Source organism: Limulus polyphemus, unplaced genomic scaffold (assembly GCF_000517525.1).
Source record: "Limulus polyphemus unplaced genomic scaffold, Limulus_polyphemus-2.1.2 Scaffold88, whole genome shotgun sequence".
Taxonomy (NCBI): Eukaryota; Metazoa; Arthropoda; class Merostomata; order Xiphosura; family Limulidae; genus Limulus; species Limulus polyphemus.
In genome coordinates this window covers 579,763-604,409 of record NW_013665698.1, presented here as the reverse complement: position 1 = coordinate 604,409, position 24,647 = coordinate 579,763, and the positions used below count along the sequence as shown (strand labels likewise).

Genomic DNA, 24,647 nt, shown 5'->3' with positions numbered 1-24,647 from the left:
CTAACTCACCTTCTAGCTAGAGCTCATTGAATTTCAGTATGTATGTATTATGAAACTGCCACAAGTTCCCCTAGCACTGACATACAGATATTATTAATGTTGTGAAAGATTATGTAAATTAGCTTGTCACATCAGATGTAATCTCATGATCTGACCACCAAATAAAAACCCTGCCTTAAGCTTAAACAAGTTGGTTCACAAGATATAGTTAAAATGTATTACTGCAGATTACTGCTCGATATTGTTATTGATCTTGAACTTTTTATATTCAAAATATTGTGTTTTTTTTTAATTAGATCTTTTTTCTTCTTCTGGTTCTATTTCCTGATTCTTTTATTTATTGAAATAATTATTAACAGTGATATATATGTGTGTGTTGTATTGTTCTTTAACATTAGTATCAAGTCCTGGCTAGGCACAGATTTATCAACTGTGTTTTTGGTAAGTGATAAACTTTACATTCCAACTGTATATTTTGGATTTCTGTGGAAGTCAAAGTTTAATAAATTCGTTTTTTTGTTTGACCCTGGTTGTAGCAGCTGTTTGTTTTAGTCTGTTACAGTAGTACAAGCTAACATATGATGCTGTAATTCAACAGTCAGTCATATGACCTTAACAACTGATGTTGAGATTAATCTTGTACAATGTGTTTAATGTCAATATGTTCTTCAATGAGAAATATGTAAAATATTGTAAATGTGTGACATTAGTATACTGAACTGCAATCAGAGATATCAAAACTAATAGGAGTAGGGCAACTGTCTGTGTACACTATACTTTACAGGTGCCTGTTAGCATTATTAGGAGTACTAATAAGTTATCTGTATTAATTTAAAATGTAGAATTATATATCATCTTTCCTGCTACTCAGTACGCATGTCATTTGTCTAGTCTATGTGAAATAAACAGTTTCTGGGAACAAGCAAAGTCTCTTTACTTTGTTGAGCTAGTCGAGGCCAATGGTGACATCCTAGTGTAACATGAATATGGGAATTGGCACAATTTATAAATAAAAAAGAACATCAGTATGCTCAAAAAGTACATATTATAGTCAACATTTAAGAAACACGGGTACTATCGTTCCTGTTTTTAATTCGAGAAAAGTAATTAATTAATAATCACAACATTACAACTGGTTACAAGCTATAAAAATTAGAGTAAAAAGGCCTTTCAAAGCTACTATATCATAATTCTCATTACTGGTGTATAGCTCATAATTTGAGGGTGCCCAGTGATTAAATAAAGATACTAGACCTTCTCATCTCATTAAATGTACATACAGGATTGGTTTTATTTTTTTGTAGATAAACCAAAATAATTACAAGCAACAAACATACACTAATGGTATTAAGGTTTTGGACAACCAGAAATCTCTTCTCAGCATAGTTTACATTAAGTATGATGATGTTTGCACCATTCTCCGAGCTTCAGCATATCAGTTAAGTAGCATGCAGGTGTAGTGTTATCAATCAATCCAATTATATATAGTCACTTTAAGTTCATTAGTGGTCTGGAAATATTCACACATAATTCTCTCGAAGACCCAGAAAGATTAAAATTATTGGTAACAGTTTAGAACTATATATATATATATTAGATGGGGTTGGATCTGTCTATCTGAGCTTTCCAATTGCAATTGCAGTCAATACATGACCAAAGCCTGGAAATATTGTACTTCACAAAATATTTTATAGTAGTATAGAAATGTCAACTTGTTACTGTATCAGTTGTAATTTACTTAGATCAAGTTACATGAAAAAATCTAGTTTCCCCTGAAAAGCCCTTATACTTTAATTTTCTTATCTCAATGTATACATTATGTGTTTTCCAAAGTATGCAAAATGGGTAACATGGTTTAGAATACAGATTATTTTTTGAACTAAATAAAGGTTAACTGATATTTATGTTAGTCGACTCAGAGCTAACTTTCAAATAGAAACTTCTTTCTAAGTTATGATTTTGTCACCTATGGTTGTTCTTTTAATTTTATCTGCCTTGCCTCAATATGAGTGTTTATATGATAAAACCATACCCAAGTTTGTCAGACGTAATTTTTCATAAATACAATTTTTGTTAAATCTACAATGACTTTGAACACAATCAGGATTCATGTTGCCCATTATTAAGTATGTTCAAATAACAACAAAACAAGCAATAATATTGAAAATATCAAAATGTACATTCTGTTTTAACCCTTTTAATATGTAGTTTGGATATATCCGAATAAATATTTATACCCACTTACTGCAAAAACTCGGATTTACCCCACAGCTACCAAAAAAATGTTTCCCTCTATTGCAACATGCGGAAATATCCATCCGCACTTGAAACAATCGCCAAACCTGCGTGCATGTTTCCATCTGCGTTCTACACCATGAAATCTGGATGTTTATATGTCTCATCTGACTGACCACATGGTGATGCACGTTTTAACTCTCTGTGTTTTGGAGCTGATTTTATTACTTTATAAGTGAGTTACTTATGTGTTACATTTGTTATACTTATCAGTAACTTTCAGGAATTATAGTATATATCCTCTTACATGCTAATATATGACAGGAGCTTTGAACTTTCCCAATGTAAGGTGTTTCTATGTGGATAATTGACACTTTTTGATAATCAGCCTGAAAATTAATTGGTGAAAGGGTTAATGTGCTGTATTACAAAGCTTTCTATTTGTTTTCCACATGTAATATTTGTCTTCCATTATATAAGTACCCTCAAACAAACTTAACAATGGTCAGACGTATTCTGTTATTAATTAATGCATATAAAACTGAGGGATAAGGACTTTTTTTTATGCTTTCAAAACTATGGATTTGCCATTCTACAGTACATGGCCAACTCTATAATACTGGAAAAAATTGTTTTTTTTTTATTTTATTGCATAAATAGTGTAAGTGACCAATACATGGCAAACACACACACACATATTCCAACTATTATTTTCTTCAACTGTGAGGAACTTAGTTTGTACACAGTTGTGTGTGACAGAAGTATATCTAAGATATCAAACATCTTAACACAGCTTTATTATAAACTTATCATGTATAAGCTGTATCTGCATAAATATATTAGTACTGTCTGTTCTGTGTCCATGTAACTACTTTGCAGGGTGTGGATGGATCTTCACCAAATTTGGTATGGAGGTTCATTAAGTCCATTCGGGGATATGTACAAATTTTCAGTTCTGCATTTTGCATTTTGTGGTTTTTATAGGCGTTTTTTACCACTACTTTGCACCTGTAGATGAATCTTCACAAAATTTGGTATGGAGGTTCATTACATCCATGAGGAGATACATACTAATATTCAGTTTTGCATTTTGTGGTTTTTATGGGCATTTTTTACCATTACTTTGCCAAATTTGGCATGAAGGTTTGTTGGGTAAGTGCATAGATACATAAAAAATTTTTGTTTCACATTTTGTATTTTTCAGTGTTTTTTTTTGCAATTACATATAAGGGAAGCAACTTTTCAGGTCCTAAGAATACCTTTCATTAATCATGAATTTACATAACTTCCATCCAGGGAATGGGTACTCCAGCTAATATTGCAATAAATTTCTACTTACATTGTAACCTTGTAAAATTCCATTTCTATATTGAGGTGGAGGAGAAGACCAGGATATTACAGCCACTGTCAGGTTTTTTAATTTCACATTAAGATTGTCTGGTGGTGCTGATGGCACTATAAATTTGACAAAAATACAGGGATTTAGGGTTAAAAGGTGATCATGAAGGAATTAACAAATTTATTACAACTATTATATGATACTGAAGACATAAATCAAATTAATCAATATCTTGTGATTGTCAAGTGTAGCTCAATACACAACTAAATTAAAAAACAAATAATATCAGTAGTGCCCATTTTGAACATCTGTAAGGGCAAAACTTAGAAAATTGTGGTGGTTTGTAACTTTGGCATTACCCTATATAGATTTTTAGTTTTACAGTTGCTTTAGTTTATCTTATAGTGTTGAGTTACAGTATAACTGTGTAATATTTTCAGCATTATATGAAGTTTTTCAATATACAAGAACACAACATTTTGTCACAATATGTTCTTACAAGGTTAATGATGTCCTTCCAACATGAGAAGCTGAATTCAGTCAGTGAAATGCAAACATGATTTACAAAAGCATGGTAAAATAAGACTTAGAAATATCATGGTGGTGCATGATTTTTATTGTCATGCAGGTGGAGGAGGAAGAAGTTGCAGGATGGGCTAAAGAACATGTGTGACTGAAACATAGTAGTTCTACGGGGACCAGGGGTTAAGACCCAGAAAATGTGACATTTATAGACTTTAAATGGACCAATTCTGAAAATATACATGGTAAAGCATTTATATATGGCAGCTTTTAAATTATCAACAGAGTGGTGTATGAAGTGGGGAACCTGCTCCCCTTTCAATCTGTAATTATAAAAATGCATCACAATGAGTAAAATTACTCTCAGGAAAAGCAGAAGAATGCATAAAGTTTAATCCACAACCCAAGAGCTTCCAGGGCCATAAGGCAAGTCCTGGACCCTGACTGTAATGGCTGTCTGTGGCACACATTCCTTTGCTTCACTTGGTCAAATAAACCTTGGGCCTCACATTTAATTTGTCTCCTAGACCTCTGCAACAGGTATTAACCTGCCTCCACCAGGCTTAGAACTGGGAGAGGACTGATCCTCCAGTTCCTTCACTTGTGTGTTATCCTGAATGTACATTTTAAACTTTAGCCAAAACATTAAAAATTTAATAAAAATATCCAAGTCTCATTTCCTAATTTTAAAAGTTTGATAATCATTAAATATATGAAAAAACATTTTGTAAAGTTTAATTTGATATTCCTAATAAAGCTGAAGAAAAAATATGCAAGATTAAAGATGTATTATTTTCCTGAAAATTCCAAAACAACCAGAAATGAAAATTAATTACTTTTAACTACTATTGTGCCACTATTCTTAAGGTTTTTAATTTATAAAAAAAATCACATTTTATATTATTATTATGAGAAGAAATTAGAAAATATTTTATCTTAATTTCAAATTCTCGCAATCATAGCAATAAAGATATGGGATACGATGCTTACATATCATTGTTAATTTTATAATGTTTAAGCACAGTTACATATAATTAGTGTTGCTTAACTTTCTGCTTACCGTCCTCTAGAGTTTGGGCTTTACGTGAGTTGCTTGGTGGACCTTCAACACTTTTATAGAATGGAACCAGAAAGAATTCATACTTGGTGAACTTTCTGAGGTCAGTCAGTACATATGAGGTTGCAGCACCATTCAAAACTGTGATCATGTTGTATTTTTGTGATCTACCACTAGAGTCACGGAACCGTATGTAGAATCCTTCAACATAACCCAAGTTACTTTGAATCTAGGGAGAGAACGAAAAGTTACAACTTAATTTGTGAAGTATTTTAGGATATTTATCTTTTTATTTTCTTTCATTAATTTTTTTTTACAAAATTACTGTTAGGTCACTGCTTACTGTATATGTAATTTTGTACCTTTATACTATAGAGTGAATGATAAAAAAAATGTTTAAACCTTTCATTTCCTCTATAAATTTCATTATTCAATAAATAGTTACAACTTGAAGCTTTCTAAATCCAAATTGCAATATAACAGTAAATGAAATAGTTGTGCAATGTTAAGTTTGTCTTTTATCTATCTTAGGAATTGTGATAAATAACAATAATGAATATACAGAATGATCTGGCCTAAAACTACAAGTTGCATTCCTATACTGTGTTTGAACTGAACTCAGACAGATGGTAGGGTGATTTGATATTAGACAAATTCTAACTTTTAAACCTTTTCCTACTCTTTAGAAAAGTAAGATAATCTGTAAATCAATAACTAGAATCATATAAGGTGTCCCTTTAGTGGTTTAGTTCATCAAACAAATTCCAGATGGATAATGGGCTAATATTTAAAATAACCCAAATTTGCTTATGAAACAGAGACAAAATGGGTAATGAGCTAGTGGATATATTAACAAGCTCTTAACTTCAGATGGAAAAAAAAATTCTGAGGAAGATTAAAATTGATACTACACAAGAGATACTAAAATACAATATTTTTCATTAAGTTAAAAAAATCATTTAAATAAGTAAGGTATTACAGTTTAGGGTTTCAGTTAAGAGACTTCTGATAGTTTACTAACCTCCCACATAAGCTTCACAGCTGTTGAGCTTATGGCTCGAGCATCTTTCAACTTGACTATGCTGGTACTGAGGTAATAACGGGCTTCTTCAAGATCATATTCAGGTAAAATATGTGATGGTAAGCCTGGTAGAAAAGCAAGCAGAGCATAATACATATATTAACATCAAGAATAATAGTACTTTATATGGAAAAAGAAATTGGATCACCATTTAGAATAAAAGTACTATGGTAATGTATTTTAACTTAAATCTGAAAGGTACAAAAACACCAGCAAAACATGCATCAAACCATAAGCATAGGTAGTAATATGGCACTCTTTATAAAAGCATACAATATTATGAGAATATTGTAACAGAACTTAAACGTCTTGTATTAATAAAACAATGCACTTAGTGTTAAGAAGCATTGTATTGCCTCTCCAGACAATAAAATGCTAAGAGTGTTGAAACTTTATGTAACTTTTAATCATTTGAGATTATACTTATTGCTTTCATATTTCTGAGAAATTCTAATTATTTCAACTCTGCAGACAGATAAATGTAAAATAAAGATAAGGCTACATTTGCCATATAGTATAGCATGTTTGTCACATTTGGATAATTGATTAGTCTCTGTAATATCAAAGAAAAATAATTATACGTATGCTGGATGAAATATGTTAATGACCATAATTTGCACTCTTTTCTCTTCTTGTATTAGGACATGGACGTGTGCTTAGCATACTGAACTATAAATTTAAGGGTCCATGGCTCTTGGATGCCCTGTTGCTGTACAAATGTGCTCATTACTTTGGAGTCATAGATGCATAATAAGAGTAATGATGAAATCCCATTATTCAATTAAAGTAGCCCAAGTGTTATTGGTGGGTGCTGTTGACTAGCTTCCTTTCCTCTAATCTATCAGTTCAAAATTAGCAATGACTAAAACAGATAGCCCTTGCACAAAATATCCAAAACAAACAAACAAAACAGAATTCCTTTATCCTCTATAAGCACACTGGTACAAAATAGAAAAACAAGTCACTGTCTAAGACTAACCCAGAAGACTCAAGGAAAACAAGGCACTATTTAATACTAATCCTGGTCACTCAAAGAAATCAAGGTACTGTTTAAGGCTAACTCTAGAGAAACAAGGAACCATTTAGGGATAACTCTAGTCACTCAAGGTGTGGATATGCCACACCATTTTCAGTCCATAGATGGATAAGAAAAAACAGAATAAAGAGCTAATGTGATTTGAAATCACAAGAAATGATGATGATGATAAAGTAATCACTCAGACTTAGTACAGATAAAAAAAAATCAACCAGAACAGCTTATTTTCAGCATATTTTGTTGAAAATACTTACACTCTAGTTCACAAAATACTGTAATAACTTAATTTTGATATTTCAGTTTATTATAGCAACAACTTTAGCTGAAAATGGGTAAAATTCTGCTCATGACAAGTATTTAGTAAACTCTTATTCCAAAAACTAGTAATATTTTAACACATAAAAATGGTCTATGTTCAGTATCAAACTTACCAAGAGTGCAAATAACATCTGAAATCTCACTTGGCACACTTAGTCCATGAGAATTCTCTGCACGAACTAAGAAAACATAGTGAGAATCTGGTCGTAAGTTGTGTACAACAAAACTTTCTCTCTTCACACGACGTGCTGCTACCATCCAGCCTCTTTTCAAATCACTACTGTAGTATTCAACTAGAACAGATTGTTAAACATAATGGCATGAAAAGTGAAATACACAGTTTAATTACAAGATAGTAGTGCACATACTGGAACAAAGAAATTTTATTCAAAACTATGAAACAATCAAAGAAATGATTCTTCATAGTATATTTTAGCTAATTAAAACTATCTTAACGTCATTTGAAATACTTAAGCTTTTTTTTTATTAATGATAATTTACCATTATGATTTAATAACAGAATGTTAGTTATTAAAAGCTCAAGTAATCGAGTACAGAGACAACAACAACAAGTTGAAATGTAACTTATACTCATATAAAAGCTTTTTTATGTACAAGGCTGTAAAAAGCAATAATTGTTAAGGAGAGTATCAGTGAACTGCCATACATAAAACTCACTATCTCAGAAATATGTTTTGATTTGCTTGAATATTTCAGAAAAAAAAAGCAAAAGATTGTGTGTTATAGGTAAATGTAGCTAGCTTATCAGTTACAACCTAACAACAACACTACTTGTGAAAGATGATCTTCATGAATTGTTAATGTTTGCTTCTCTTCTGTCACTGGGATCATAACTGTATATATATATATATATATATATAAACTTGTGGAATTTTTCTTTGTTTTACTATATATTAATGCCTGCAGCAGAAACAAATTGTGGAGTGAAAATACAAAAACTTCTATAGGCACCAACCAGTATATCCAATAAGTGGTGAGTCACCAAGTTTTGAACTCCGTAGCCATCTCAGCGTGATAGCTGTTTCTGTGACATTGATTGCAGTTGGTTTACCAGGAGGACCAGGGAAAGTTGATGGGTCAAACATTCGATGAAAGATAGCATTAGGATTCCGAGGAGCTATAAAGATAAAACACAAATGAATATTTGTATATAATAGTTAGATTGCAGATATAAAACTTGGCAGCTAAATTAAAATGTGAGGATGCAATAAAAACAAGTTTTGATTGGTTATTTAGAATTTATATACTAGAAATGTTTTTTATGTATAAACATTTATAAGTTAGTTTAAACAGATAATTCAAAACAAATTGGCAAAAATATGTTAATTTTTTGGGCCACAAAATATTTGTGATGTTTTATATTTAAAATTATTTAAGCTTTTCTATGCATGAAAAAATATTAAATTGAATTGGTATTATTATAAGTAATTATATGCTCTAAAACTAATACTATCCACTCCCTAAAATGTCAGTGTCACAAGATGTTATTTGTTTGGCCCATAAAAATAATATGATAAAATTCAACTTCTAAATCCACAAGTGTACATCTCTGTACTAAATAACTAGATAAACATGACTAATATTAATTAAATAACTAAGAATGTAACTTTTACTATTATCCCTTTAGAGGATAGAAGAGTAAAAGAATAGCTTTTTATTCACATTCAACGGACAAAGTAGCACTCCATGAAGTCTCTCCACTTTCGCTGGAAGCAGTACAAGTGTACAACCCAGAATCTAGTGGTTGTAAATCTAAAAGAAATATTATTATTTTTTAATAAATTTTACAATATAAATATTTAGAAACTTTCAATGTAATCATAGTCATAATTGAACATTCTTTTTTTTTATATTTATAAGTACCTTCATTTAATCTAAAGGAAAATCACATGGGGAAATAATGTCTTACTATAATTTGGGTTAAATGTTTAACCTGAACTTAAATGTTTAACACCATAAAGCTCATATTAACTTCATTTGTTTCTAAATTAAAAGGTATAGAGATATCATATGAAGCCTTGTCTTATTTTTTTGATTTACCCCTGTCTAGGGTTACAAATGAGGGATGAGTGGTAATTGAACGATAGATTGGGCTTCATATTTATTTTCAGTGTTCTGTGATCTTATTCACCAAAAGGAATCACCAGTTAAAAAAATATTAATAAGATATTCATGTAACACTAACCATCAATTTGTAGGGTTCCACTGTCTAGAATAGAAAACCTTGGATTGTTAACATCAACAGAAGCTGACTTAAAAAACCACTGGATGTTTGGACCTGGAATTCCTTCAGCTTCACATGGCAACATAGCCATGGTATTCTGGGGCAGGGTTTGATTAGCAGGTCCTAACCGGATGATTGGAGGAGGTAGATCTGCTACAGCTACAATGATCACCATATTCAAGTTAAAAGCAAGTTCAAAATGAATCTATTAAAATAACACTTGAATATGTACACTATATTTTAGGGCAGGAAGCCTTACTGATGCTTGATCTTCAAAATGTGGTTCTATATTTAGTACTGTGATAAAATATTAACATAAGAATTCAGTAATTTTGTGGTATTTAATATTATTTCTTGCTTGTTAAGAGGTTTTATTTTCTCAAAAGAGAAGGTAGCACTTTTCCTTCATGCTGGTGAAATATCAATTCTTTGTACTTGTATTTAGTATATTATATAAATTATTTGCAGATTAATATTATAAGAAATTTCACGATTCTGTTGCAAAAGATGGAAAACTGTTAAATGGACCTAATATTCTTCAGTAAGATATTTCTTGTGTTCTTAGATATTGTTCTCATACATAAGAAGGAGATTAAACTTCTTGAGCAGAAAATGTTTTGATATATCCTGTATTTCATTTTGAGGTAATTTATACAATGCGTAATACCACTCAATTACCAATGACATCCAGATGAGCTTTTGTCATTGTTGATGCCACAACAGATAAAGCTGAGCATACATAATAACCCTTATCTTCTTTGATGACACCAGAAATGATGAGAGTTCCAAGTGAGGTGACTGAAAATCTACCATAAGAGTTCTCAGGAAACATCAGTGCCTAAAGTTCAAGAAAAATTGTTTTAAAGTTAAAACCATATTTGCAATCTCATAGTGGTACTTAAACTCTACAAGTCTATCTAGGAGCTTATAAGTGAATACACTTCAAAGGATGTGCTAATATTTAATACAAGTTTTAATAGTTGTAAAGAAAATTAATATCTTATAGTTTTTTAACCATTAACTAATATGTTTTCTTATATAAGCCAAATAAATAATTAATGATTGCCTATTACCTGGTTGCCTTCTTTTGTCCAAAATATAGAAGGAGGTGGGTTTCCAGATGCTACACATTCAAATTTTGCTATCCCATTTAGACCAACCCGTTGATTTTTAGGTTTCACGGCAAAAGATGGTTGAGCTGCATCATTAAAAATTTTTAAGTTCCTTATTGTCAAACAAGTGTTTAAGTAAAAAGAGGACAATGAAGATTTTAAACTTTAACTAATTACTTCTGTGATGAACAGAACTGTAGAAAAGCTTTTTAAGAAAAACTGTTCATTGTTATAACATCTAATCAACAATGCTTCTTATAAGATAATGAAGTACAGATATAATATTTTACACAATTAAGCAATAATTGAAAGCAAACTTGGTTCCCACTGCAAAATTATTTGTGGAATGAGCTATAATTTGTGCTGCTAGAAAGTAGGATGTAAAATATTATTCTGGCATCAAAGTACTATGATTACAAACCACAAAAAGTGTATAAAGACTCAATGATATTTCAAACTACTTAAAACAATATAAGCTCTGTGCATTGTTCTTTAATGAACAATGTAAAGGTGAAATTATTGTATACCTCTGTTAAGGTTTTATAATATTTCTTTATTCAAACTGTGGAAATCTAAGATACCAAAATGGTTCAATTATTTCTACTTCTTTATAATCTCATTTTAAACTTAACTACAGCCTGGATTTTTTTTTCTGCAGTAAGTAGTAGGCATGCATATATTACGGTGGCAGTTTTATAAATTCAGATTTAAGACCTAATAAGATTAAACTCACTGAGTTCACATTAAACTGGGCTGAGTATCTCTTACAGAATTTGAAAGGTGTGTCTTAAAACTAAGCTTACACATCAAAGTCAACTAATTCACAACCTTTTAAATTTTCTTCAGTTCATAAATACTTAGGATCCATTTATTTGTAAACAATATGCCAGAATGAGAGGTACTTTCTTCTCTACAAGATTATGTCTGATCATAAAGTTAAGAGTATGCTATACAGAACATTGTTCATAACTTATGGTAACAATATGCATATCTAATTACTTTGCTCCTTAGCATCTCCTAGACCTGTAACTACACTGACTTAAAGCCCTGGCCTTCTTGTTGCAATTCCATTGAACTGTGGTGATTTTCAGATACAGATGGTGCTTCAAAATGACCCTTTATGAATGGTTAAAATACAGGACTTTCTATATGAGGATGTACTATTTTGTGATCGTAAAAGCATGCAAGGCATGAAAGTTTAGCATTTCAAAGAAAGGGATACCATATTGGTAAAGCAAGAAGGCTAATCCATGACTTGTTAGCAGTTGCACATTGAAAGTAATAAAAAAGTTAAACATTTTGTCACTGGAAGTAATTGAAGAAAGCTGTAGTCCATTGCAGATACAGAAGGAACCTCTGTTGAAGCTGTAAACAATTCACATTGATTTATGTCTACAAGAAGGAAGAAATATAACAACAATGTTCAGAAGGTGTACATAAGTGTATAGCAGAAAGGAAACCCAAGTATCACAAGGTGTACAAGTTGAGTTGCATCTGGCATGTAAAAATTTGAAGTATGTCATCTCACTAGATAAAGCATATATCTGCTTAAGTGTTTGTAAAAGTTTGGAAAATTTATCATCATATCACAACAATTCAACATTATACAGATACACCATAAAAGTATTTCCAAGGAAATTATGGTGGTTGCAGATTATAACCATAATGATAAACTAAGCATCCAGAGAGATGAGATAAATGTCAAGATGAACTGTGCATACTGTTATAGGCTATAATTTCAATGTTATAATTTAGTTGTTTGTTAGAAGAAACTGCTAATCATGATGATGACTCTAGATCTATAAAGTACATGATGATGCAATAATCTAGAAATTTCGTGGAATATTGAGAAACATGAATATATTATAAATACAATTAATCAGTGTTTGATGAATCATTGAGAATTCAGCCAGTCTAAGAGTTCAAATCAGAAAAGTGGTTCAGTGACATTTATGGTACCTATTCAGTTACTCGAACGATTAGATAGCAAATTAGGTCAGTTTATTTGTGACTTAGGTGTCCTTACCATTAATCAACGAAATTTCTGTTAAATGTTATTAATATCAGTGTACTAGGCCTACGCTATTTACAGAAGTATCTCTTATTTTTTTTTTTAATTAGGCCTACGGGTGAAAGTGACTGTAGCAAACGTTAGAGAAGTAAGTTACTTTATTATTGGTACAGGAACTGGATCTCACATTATTTTTACCAAATAATCCAAACAGAACCCACCAACAATATAACATCATACACCAATTCAATCACTTTAGCGTGCTGACATCACTATACCAAGAGAGAAAAAGCTATCTTATTTTATGACTAGGTGCCAATAAGATATCAGAACTAAATAATCAGCTACATATCCAAGTCAAAAAGTACAAACGGGAATGCATGCTATACCATTCAAATTTCAATGACATCTCTCGTATACTTCTCTGTCTTTGGTTTCAGAACGAGTACTCAGAAGTTGTACTCTACACACAGTTGATGAATTCAGGAAAGCATGTAATCATCGACTTTCGTGTATTGTGCAAAAGCCTTCTGCAGTGCAAATTGTGCTGCGTGACGATAATCTATAACCACAAAGACATCATCTATGTTGGCCTGTAGTTTTATTTACTTGTATTCATTTTGTTACACACACACATATATATATATATTGGTCAGTAAAAAAACAAAACAAAAAAACTTGCGACCGCAGTGAATGCCGTGTGCCAACTTAGACACGATTGCCATAGATTCGCCAGCCCTGGCCTAAGCTCTCACAACTGCATTATTACCAAATATCAGGAGTATCACTCTGCACAGGTTGTTTCCAAAGTATATAATTCTATTTTACCTGCAAAAACATGTTTGTTACGAATAGGTTACGATATCAGAACAAAACAGTAAGATATTGAACAAAAGTTATGGCTAATGTAAGTTGATAAGACCCCACTTACAATGAACAGTTAGAGTTGCTGATCCTGATGCTATACCAACGGCATTCTCAGCCTCACACATGTAAAGTCCTTCATCTTCTGTTCTAACCTGAGTGATTCTTAGACTTTTGTTTTTTTGAATTTGAGCTCTAGAAATATAATCAAGAGAAAACTTTATGTTTTTAAAACATTAAGTAAATGCATCAGTGAAGCCTGTAAATGTTGACAAAATAAAATCGCAATCTACATCAAACAGATTTCATATTTTAACGAACAGCTTTCTACATGGACATCATTGTTAAAAAAGTTTCGATATTATTAATATAATCTATGAAGTATTCATTTTAGTTTATCAGGCGTGTAACAAATTTGCGTTCAACTAAGATATTAAAAACAAGAAGATATTCTGGTTAGAATGAAATAGACAAATATTCTATGAATTAAACAAATACCTCAAATTGTTGAAATTAACTTATTCTTATATTTGAATTCTAAATAACATTCTACTCAAGAATAGAACATTGTGGTCTAGCTTGAAGTTTTCTTTCAAACATTAGCCTGTAATTACTGGTATATAATAAATTATATTCCAAACAAATATTCCAGTTCGTATATAATACATAATACCGGAAGTACCGGTGTACGAAACAAATAACACTCTACGATTTTGTCAAGATCACCAGGAGTAGTAACAGGCCTTTAAAATTATTTTATAAACTTTATTTCTCCAATATAGTTCTTTACGTGATTATAAATATAAACAAGTTCAAAAACATGGATTTTTTATTCTAACAAAAATTTAAATTTTAAGTCTTCGCTGACTATGACAAAATATAACACGAGATGGCACTAAAAGCATACATGGTCCTATCGTATGAAATTACCAATGACAATGTTCTGTGACAGGTAATGATATTCACGTTTTATAATATACAAATATTATAGTGACTTTTGTTAACAAACGCTTTACTGTTTCAAAATGACATGGCTAGGAACGTTAAATATTATATTTAAATTCCAAATATTGCATCAACTTCATGTATTGAAATTTATATGGCTGTTTGTTGATAATCATGACCATTATTTACGTTTGCTTGTTTTTGAATTTCGCGCAAAACTACACGAGGGCTATCTGCGCTAGCCATCCCTAATTTAGCAGTGTAAGACTAGAGGGAAGGCCATCACCACCCACCGACAACTATTGGGCTACTCTTTTACCAACGAATAGTGGGATTGACCATCACGTTATAACGACCCCATGGCTGAAAGGGCGAGCATGTTTGGCGGGACGGGGATTCGAACCCGTGACCCTCAGATTGCGCTTTATTTACGTACTTACTTAAAAAAGGTATGATACGTTTAATCAGGTTTAAAATTCGATCTAAACAACATTGTTAGTTTACTTCAAATGGAGTAATTAAAAAAACTTCGTATATATTATCACGTTCAATAAATTTAAATAATTTCTGATGTATAATGAGTTAATCAAAATATATTCAGTTTCATTTTTGTGGTACTTCTTTTAACAGGGAAGTCAAGAATGACTTTATCTTTTCAAATACATTTTATATGATTATTTTGTATCTCCAATGCGCCAATATATTTGCACTGTAAAAGAAAAGTGGAGAAGGAGGTAAGATTATATTTAAATATATGGCTGAAAATGAGGAAAACACCCCTAGTTACATCTATGAACAAGCTAAATCGTTGGGTTTCAGTATCTAAACCAAATATTGAAGAGGTATGGCTTTGTCTTCGTACAATATTATGCAAATTATAATCAGTGATATACCTCGAAAGTTAATCCTACATAGTTGCTTGATTAAGGCACAATTTCAAAACAATCACATATATATAATAATCGCCCCCTGTGGCACAGCGGAATGTCTGCGGACTTATACCTCTTAAAGCCGGTTTTCGATACCCGTGCTGGGGAGAGCACAGATAGCCCTTTGTGTCGCTTTGTGCTTAATCACAAACAACAACTAAATAATAATCTTTTAGACTGCAAAAGAAAAATATGTGAGCCGAATGAATGACGTTAAAATAGCTTATCTGTGTTAATCCGAACCCATCTTTTTCTGGCACAGGTCAACCACTTGAAGTGTCGACTGAAATTTCTATTATACAATTACAAAAACAAGTACTTAGAGTACTTTAAAACTAATATTAAACATATACACAAACACACACATAAACACACAAGTACACGAGAATAGGCTTTCTTTTACAGTGTTTCCTAATGTCTTCCATAAGTAAGAACCATAGAGGGAGAAGAAAAAACAACAACAAAAAACACAACAAATAAAAGCAGACGGCTTCAGTACAAGTTAAGATATGAATATGCACTGATATGTACCAGATGCATGCATATACAGATTATCAAACATGAAAATCATATGTTTGTTGGTTGAAAATAAACGAATTCATTCAAAACACTTCCTTAGCAAATTATTTAGTATATATATATATTTATAAGTGTAAAGCTAGGCAATTAATCATCAGTGCTGTGCTCGTCGCAAGGATCAAATCCAGAATTTTAACGTTATTGGTCCTCAAGATTACCGCTGAGCCACCGGGGATATTATTTAATGAAACAGCCGAAAATCCACACCAACCTTCCTATAGGCATTTTCCCATCTCTTCTGTGCCAAGTAACTGTGGGTGTAGGGTCACCGTCCACGAGACAAGCAATGTCTACATTTTGATTAGATAACGCCAAGACATCTTCTGGTTCCTTGATAAAATACGGCTTCACTACAGCAGAAAAACGAAATGTCATTAAACAGGATAACATAGCTCTAAATACTATTTCAGTAAACATGCCTTGATATAGCAAGTAATTTATAACTAAGGAAAAACTGTTATGCATATTAAATCGGGCATTAATTGTTTATTAACTACTAGAAGAATGAAACTATGGTACAGTAGTTTCATTAGAACTTCTGTGCAATGTTATTTAATGATGAGATTATACCATGAAGATAAATTTGAGTGAAATATTTATCGTATCAGATGTTACTATACCATAGATAATCCTATTGAGAAAAGAAAGACTAAAAACATATATATAAAACAAATATTCAAACTTAATACTAAATATATTTATGTTTTGTAATAATAATACCAAAAGCAACAAGTTTTGGATATAAGTATTTTTGTATTTATAAACTTCTTTCGAGCTACCAATCCGAGAACGTGATACAAAGTTGATCGTCAACATGTGAATAAATGATCTTCAACGAGCCTAAAATAATTTCCTTCCAATTTAAAAATCTACTTAAATTACGTATAAGTTAAACAAACGATTAAATCGTTCCCAGATGTTCACGATGCGATGAACAGAACTCAAAACGCAAGAGATGAGGCGCTAGAGTATAAAGTACAGAAGGAAATTTGTAATAGTACAGGATCTAGAGGAGTATATAAAAAGGGTGATAATGACATGGAAATGAATGTGTAGTTGTAACAGATCAATAGATAGAAAGAATAATAAATGGATGGACGAACAAACAGATAAAATAAGTTATTCATAAGAACAGGAATAATCATGACAAGCTAGAGAGCCAGATTTCTCATTTGAATTGCACAAACAGGTTTGTTTACTTTGAACGTATACCAGCTCAGCATGTTTGTTCAAATATTGGTGAGAGTGTTTCAGACAGAATACCACATGTGGCATAACACATACAAGAAATGTAGTGCGTTAAGTTCACTAGGATTTAACATGTTATACTACAGCTCCACAAGAGTAGATTTCAACCTATGTTTACGGTAAACATTTCTGTAACAACACAAGCCTATAAATGTTGTTGCCTTTCAGCATGAAGCCAATATTTTACATAAGAGGGGATTAAGCAAGTATTAATAAATCATATTAATCCCACTCCCCTTTCCAACTTTATGCATCAAAACATGGTTTTTTAAAGTCACGGTTGCAAGGCTGAGGAAGGTATTATCTATTTGAAGCATTATGGAACACGTTTTGAAATGGTCTCCTGTAGTTTTAAGCATTTTGGAGGTTAATATGTGTATTTGTATTTCATATTCATGACAATGTTACTATGATCATATGTCGTCGTTTCTAATTTTGAGCTACTGACCAGAGGGAAGGCAATCAATAGACAGCTCCCTTCTATCCACGCTAAGGGGATTGAGTGTTACTCTTATTACACAACCATAGCTTAAAGTGTGGAAAACATTTTAGGAGATTGCACGGATTCGAACACGGTTCGCCAATTCTGATCTCCATAGCTCAACCATAGGGCCAACCCTGGCCCAAGGAGTAAATGTACTTTATATAGGTAGGCGTCAAGTATTGGAGAAGAGTATCGTTGAATAAAAGCTTAATTGTTTAATCACTGCTCAAAGAAACGGCATCAACAACAAAAATATACGTGGATGACACTCAAACGAAATTTAGGTTGTATGACATCTGTTATTTGTTTATTTCACTCTCCGAAACACAATGCGAAAATAGATATGAGTAGTGCCATCAAAATAGCAACACGAATTGACATTAACATTTTATTTAAATAATTTTCTTGTTACAAATAAAGATCAAAGTAGGAGGTTTTAGATATTACAGGTTTTTAACTGTACAAACAAACACCTAAGGGTGGGGCCACCATATCAAACAGCGATTATTTGTAATTTATTTTGAAAATACGACGAGTTTGAGATCACACCTTAAATGTCATAATTGTCGACGTTGTTTCAGGGAGAGTTGGTTGATTGTTGTGTCGAATTTCGTGCAAAGCTGTTCAAAGGATATCTGCGCTAGCTGTCCCTAATTTTGAAGTGATAGATTAGAGGCAAGATGCTACACACCGCCAACTCTTGATCTACTCTTTTATCCACAGTTAATTTTTTTTGTAGTTAGGCACAAAGCTACACAATGAGCTACCTGTGCTCTGCCCACCACGGGTATCGAAACCCGGTTTCTAGTGTTGTAAGTCCGCAGACATACCGCTGTGCCACTGGGAGGGGGGCACACAATCTTGATCTACTCTTTTACCCACGATTATTTTTTTTGTAGTTAAGCACAAAGCTACACAATGGGCTATCCGTTCTCTGCCTACCACGGGTATCAAAACCCGGATTCTAGAGTTGTAAGTCCGCAGACATACCGCTGTGCCACTGGGGGGGGGCGATGTAAGAGAAATCAAATCAATAAAAATAACTCTATGCCTGTTTGTAATTAAGCACAAAGCTACACAATGGGCTATCTGTGCTCTGCCCACCACGGGTATCGAAACCCGGTTTCTAGAGTTGTAAGTCCGCTGTGCCACTGGGGGGCAAAAACAACTCTACATCGCATGTCTACCCTACTTAGAATGGAAGCTGAGTGGAAGAATATAAAGAAGAGAATATAATAACATCAACCACGCTATATCTGCTATATCATGTGTCGACGTAGCCACTCGCCCAATTCCAGGACTCCTTAGGCTGGCTGGGACACGATATGCCTAGGTTAAAGCTAACGTCACAGACTAAAATAATAATATCTAATGTTTAAAGTGTGTCGTAAAGGTAAATATGTTTAATTTAAGCGCATTCATTTAGTTTAATTGAGGTTTAAACTGTTTTAAGAAAACGTTATACAGGGTATTTTTCACGCTAAGACAAACGCTCCTTTTAATTCGTGTTATTTGAATACCGTAGTTGCCATGAGCAACAGTGTAACGTTAAAAAAGATTGAAAAAAGCTTCTGAAATATAAGTAATTTTTCCTCCTTTTATCGAAATGTGTAACCCGAATAACAAATAGATATAGCTAAAATGTGATAATTATAAAAATACAAAGAAACAAACGAAAAAAAAAGGAGTTCTGGGTTTAACGTTTTCGTTGTTACTCCCAATAAAAGTCGGTTGGTTGAAACGTTGATCACACAACCAATTTCTCTTTGGTAATTCCCCTTTTTTTATTACATGATTATTTTCTGGCGCCACCTGTTTGCAATACGTTGTAAAAATCTAGTTAGATATATATTTTTCAAATCATAAAACATCATCTTCTATATAAATAAAAGTTATTGTAAGAAACATAGTAAAAGTAATAATAAAAAAATATTGTTGTGAAAATAGCGGGGAGTAATAATAATAAAAATTATTGTAAGAAATATAGTAGAAGTAATAATAAAAAATATTGTTGTGAAAATAGCGGGGAGTAATAATAAAAGTTATTGTAAGAAACATAGTAAAAGTAATAATAAAAAAATATTGTTGTGAAAATAGCGGGGAGTAATAATAAAAGTTATTGTAAGAAATATAGTAGAAGTAATAATAAAAAATATTGTTGTGAAAATACCGGGGAGTAATAATAAAAAAATATTGTAAGAAACATAGTAGGGACTAAAACTTCATAATTTCTTTATTTCTCTCTATATAACACAAAATTGACCCAGAACAGTGAAACGTATCTTCTCCTATCGCTAAACTTTTATTATGAAACAATATTTCTGTAAATTTTCAAGTTCCCAAATACTAGGGTACATTTTCAGCTGTTTAAACATTTTGTTTTCCTATTGAAGGTCGTAATTCTTGTTTTTAACTCATTTACTCTTGTGCTAAGCCTAATAAATCTTGGATAAAACTTACTCTTGCACTAAGCCTAATAATGGATAAAATTGGAGCAACTTTCAATTTCGTTGAATTTCTAAAACAAAAAAAGTATTCAGGCTGAAAGAAACTGGATAAAATATAAAATAACATTAAATTACGCAAAAAAGAGAGAAAATAACCAGCATAATAGGAGCAGTTATAATTTGTTGGTAAAACAATAAATATATCAAATATGAATTACTTGTGTAATATTGAAAATTATAATAAATAATTAAAAACAACGTTTACTATTTACACAATTAAAACTTTATTGAAGCCGTAAGGCTTCCACTTTAAAACAACACTCCACAAGTACAAGTTTCGACGTGATCTACGTCATCTTCAGGAGTTACTTACAAGTCATGCTTTATACTTTTACCCCTTTTCGCATTGCTTCTCATTATTTTCACATTTCTTTGGTCTACCTTTTTTATTTTTTCATTTTTTAAAATAATCATTATAATATATCTCGCCATATATCAACATATTGGCTTGCTGGTCCTTCCATATATCAACATATTAGCTTGCTGGTCCTTCCATATATCAACATATTGACTTGCTGGTCCTTCCATATATCAACATATTGACTTGCTGGTCCTTCCATATATCAGGCTCGGCATGGCCAGGTGGTTAGGGAGCTCGACTCACAAACTCCCACCAAACATGCTCGCCCTTTCAGCCGAGGAGGCGTTATAATGTGACGGTCAATCCCACTATTCGTTGGTAAAAGAGTAGCCCAAGAGTTGGCGGTGGGTGGTGATGACTAGCTGCCTTTCCTCTAGGTTATACTGCTAAATTAGGGGCGGCTGGCGCAGATAGCCCTCGTGTAGCTTTGCGCGAAGTTTCAAAACAAACAAACAAGCAATCCATATATCAATATATTAAATAAAGATATGAATACATTAACATAACTGTTATGAATACATTAACATAACTAATGTGAATGAATGTCAAAAGGTAGCATGTGTTTTTCTCCTGGACGTTTCAGTCACAAAACTACAACTGAAAGTGAATGTGATTTAAAACAAGTCTACGTACAACTCAGTGAGGTCAAAGTGATTTTCAGACCTACAATATCTGGAGTATTTACAGAAGGACGTCGTATCTGAAATTCTGTTTATAGCGAACTAGTAAATTTGTTAGCGACACCCATAAACGCCACCGGGCAAGATCACACAGACAACGATCGAGCTATGTGTGTGTGGGTTCACCATTATCAATAGGTAGGCGCAGCGCGTGCCGTTCCTCTCTGGCTCCCTAATGAAGATGTCACGCTCGACTGATCTTTCTGTCTACAGAAAACTTTCCACAAACGTTACCAAGGGCTAGAAATCAAATTTAGAAGTTCCAAGAAACACAGCAAACTCATGAGTAATGAAATCTACCGCTTTGGCCAGGAGCTAGGTATTCTGTGCCGTCACAGAGTGATGAGTGAATCCGACCGTAAACTGATGTGCGGGATAGGCTTAGTTACAATCAGCATAAATAGCATAGAACGGTGGTTGATTCGATAAGATTGGTAAGCAAGATCTCACAGTAAGTTAGACGCTATAAAGCGATATCGTCCAGCAGCCAAAGCTTAGTTCGTGTAGTTAATGTAATAACATGTATCTTCGGCTCGTGCGTTGTCCCGCTCAGCCTTTCCTGGTACTAACTGTTTGAACTCAATCAGCCGTGCAAATCAACACGATGAAAACAGAGTCTTTTATGAACAGAGCTACAGCTTTACAGAGATGCGGGTATGATGAGCGATAGAAATTCACCAGTTTTACATTAAAATATAAAATCTCGCTTTCGTTGCTTAAGAAAAACAAAACTAACAAAAAATTATTCAAACAAGAGTCAATTAAACTGTACTGAAACTTTGCGAGTAAAATGTTAGATACTCCCTCCCTCTCCCTCCCAGTGGCTCAGCGGCGAGTCTCAGCGCTTATTGTGTTAAAACCGGGTTTCAATACCCGTGGTGAGCACATCACAAATAGCCCATTACGTAGATTTGTGCTTTAAAATAAATAACAACAAAGCTTCAACGTGCCGAAAAAAACAAAAATACGCGTTTTTATCAAAAGAGCGACATTTGAATGTAATCCTCGGAATTACTTGTGGAATCAATGCGTACTCTATACACGTAAGCCTTAATTTGGTTACTTATTAACGTGTGCTTTATTCAGACTTCTTGACCTTAATGACCTTTTTAGTAAAAGGCCGAGGATACTATGAAGGATAAAAGGGTTAATTTTTGAGAAATAGTTTATTTTATAAGCTTGTGGCCCATCATTGGCTCAGTGGTAAGTCTGCAGGCTTACAACGCTAAAACATTGTGTTTTCATACCCGTGGTTGGCAGAGCACAGATTGTTCATTGTGAAGTCTTGTGCTTAACAACAACAACCAAATAAACATAAGCTTTAGTTTGAATTTGTTCTTACAGTTAAAGATTATTTTCAAGGTCATGCTTAGGTAATTCATTCGTAAGTAAGGCATTTTGTTTTAACTGCCTTTCATTTAGAACCTTCATGTGAGAGAAAGTCATTTTCCAGGTTAAAAAGTCATATTTAACTAACATGTTCTTAATTAAATGAAGTATTTCTCTTAACGTCTTTCAACTGGATGTCTCATCTAAGATTCTAAGGCATAATATCATACCTAGTACTAATAGGAATTATTACAATGTATGGGGATTGTGGTTACTAACTTACGATAAGAATACGAATGATGAACATCCTATAAACAGAGAAAGAAGCCAGAAGTTGAAAATTATCAGTTTGGCAAGCAGAAAGTTCGTAGATAGCCGAAAGTATATATATATATATAACATTGTTCCTATGGTCATCGATGTAGCTCGCCATCTAAACTAAAGGATTAATCTCCTAGCAATGCTGGCAAGGAAGTTTTTAAGCTATTCAATCTAATTGATCAGCATATACCGAACTTCGAAACGTGTGTGTGTGTGTTTTCTTATAGCAAAGCCACATCGGACTATCTGCTGTGTCCACCGAGGGGAATCAAACCCCTGATTTTAGCGTTGTAAATCCGAAGACTTACCGCTGTCCCACCGGGGGGGGGGGACACTCCGAAACGTGGTCAAGACCGGCAACTGTCTAAAGGGGGTCACAAAATCGATTTATCTTTGATATAATCGTTAATTTTGAATAAATAATAAAAAGAAAACTTATAAGATCAGTCTGTACCATTTTACTCTCCGACTTATATTTTTATATTCCATCCTTTCTCTCTATACAAGTGATCTTTAAAATGCTACAAGAAAGAACGAACCAATGAAATATATTGAATTTTTACCGTTTCCTCATAAGTATAGTCCGAGTTCAATAATAATCCTTGTAGATCCCACTGGAGCATAGGGCCCCCAACAACACCTCGCCAACGGAAGTTGTTGTTGCAGTAATTTTTAACAGGTTGGTTTTTACGGGGCGGAGTTGCTAGCTCAACTTTCTCAGCCTGGACTTGGGACCAGGAAATGGTGGTGGCATCCCTGCCGGGGAACGAACCCGGTACCTTTGGATTAGAAATCTAACGCGCTATAGGGATATATAATCCGAGTTTAGTAACTTCAAATATCGCCCCATATTTTGAAATAACGACACAAACTTATTCAAACTTCACTTCACTGCCGGGGAACGAACCCGATACCTTTGGATTAGAAATCCAACGCGCTATCCACTGCGCTATAGGGACATATAATCCGAGTTTAGTAACTTCAAATGTCGCCCCATATTTTGAAATAACGACACAAACTTCACTTCAGGCTCCTTGTGAAGTGTGTTTTGATTATATTCTCATTGTTGACATCCTAAAAAGTATCAGGCTTTCTACTTAAAATTAACCTCCCAATTCGACATTAAGAGTAACAAAGTTGACGAAATAAATCTTTAGTTCATATTATGTCTCGTTAAATCATGATTATATCGTAATTGATATCCTAAACATTACCGGGCTTTCTATTTAAGTTAACCCCTCAATTTAATATAATAGATATAGCCAAACAAGTTTTAAATTCTATCTTACAGTTTCCATAAAACTAGTCCTTGGTAGATGGTGGATGTAAGGAAAATGACCTTTCTCTGTAAGCCAGGCCCGGCATGGCCGGGTGGTTAGGGCGCTTGACTCGCAATCTGAGGGTCGCGGGTTCGAATCCCGTCACACCAAACATGTTCGCCCTT

General features: G+C 33.0%; 1 protein-coding gene across 5 annotated transcripts in view; it reads right to left on the bottom strand.

Moving 5' to 3' along the window:
- The window catches only part of LOC106468400 (roundabout homolog 1-like), a 230,936-nt gene that overhangs the window by 23,938 nt on the left and 182,351 nt on the right, over positions 1–24,647 (bottom strand). For all 5 annotated transcript variants that reach the window (XM_022397370.1, XM_022397356.1, XM_022397359.1 and 2 more), the window contains exons 4-14: positions 16,485–16,623; positions 13,888–14,015; positions 10,907–11,031; positions 10,512–10,671; positions 9,795–9,992; positions 9,272–9,361; positions 8,565–8,726; positions 7,702–7,881; positions 6,175–6,299; positions 5,157–5,382; positions 3,575–3,690 (exon numbers count right to left, since the gene is read on the bottom strand). In XM_022397370.1, the coding sequence (XP_022253078.1) occupies positions 3,575–3,690; positions 5,157–5,382; positions 6,175–6,299; positions 7,702–7,881; positions 8,565–8,726; positions 9,272–9,361; positions 9,795–9,992; positions 10,512–10,671; positions 10,907–11,031; positions 13,888–14,015; positions 16,485–16,623 (1,649 nt within the window). The remainder of the gene's footprint in view (positions 1–3,574; positions 3,691–5,156; positions 5,383–6,174; positions 6,300–7,701; positions 7,882–8,564; positions 8,727–9,271; positions 9,362–9,794; positions 9,993–10,511; positions 10,672–10,906; positions 11,032–13,887; positions 14,016–16,484; positions 16,624–24,647) is intronic.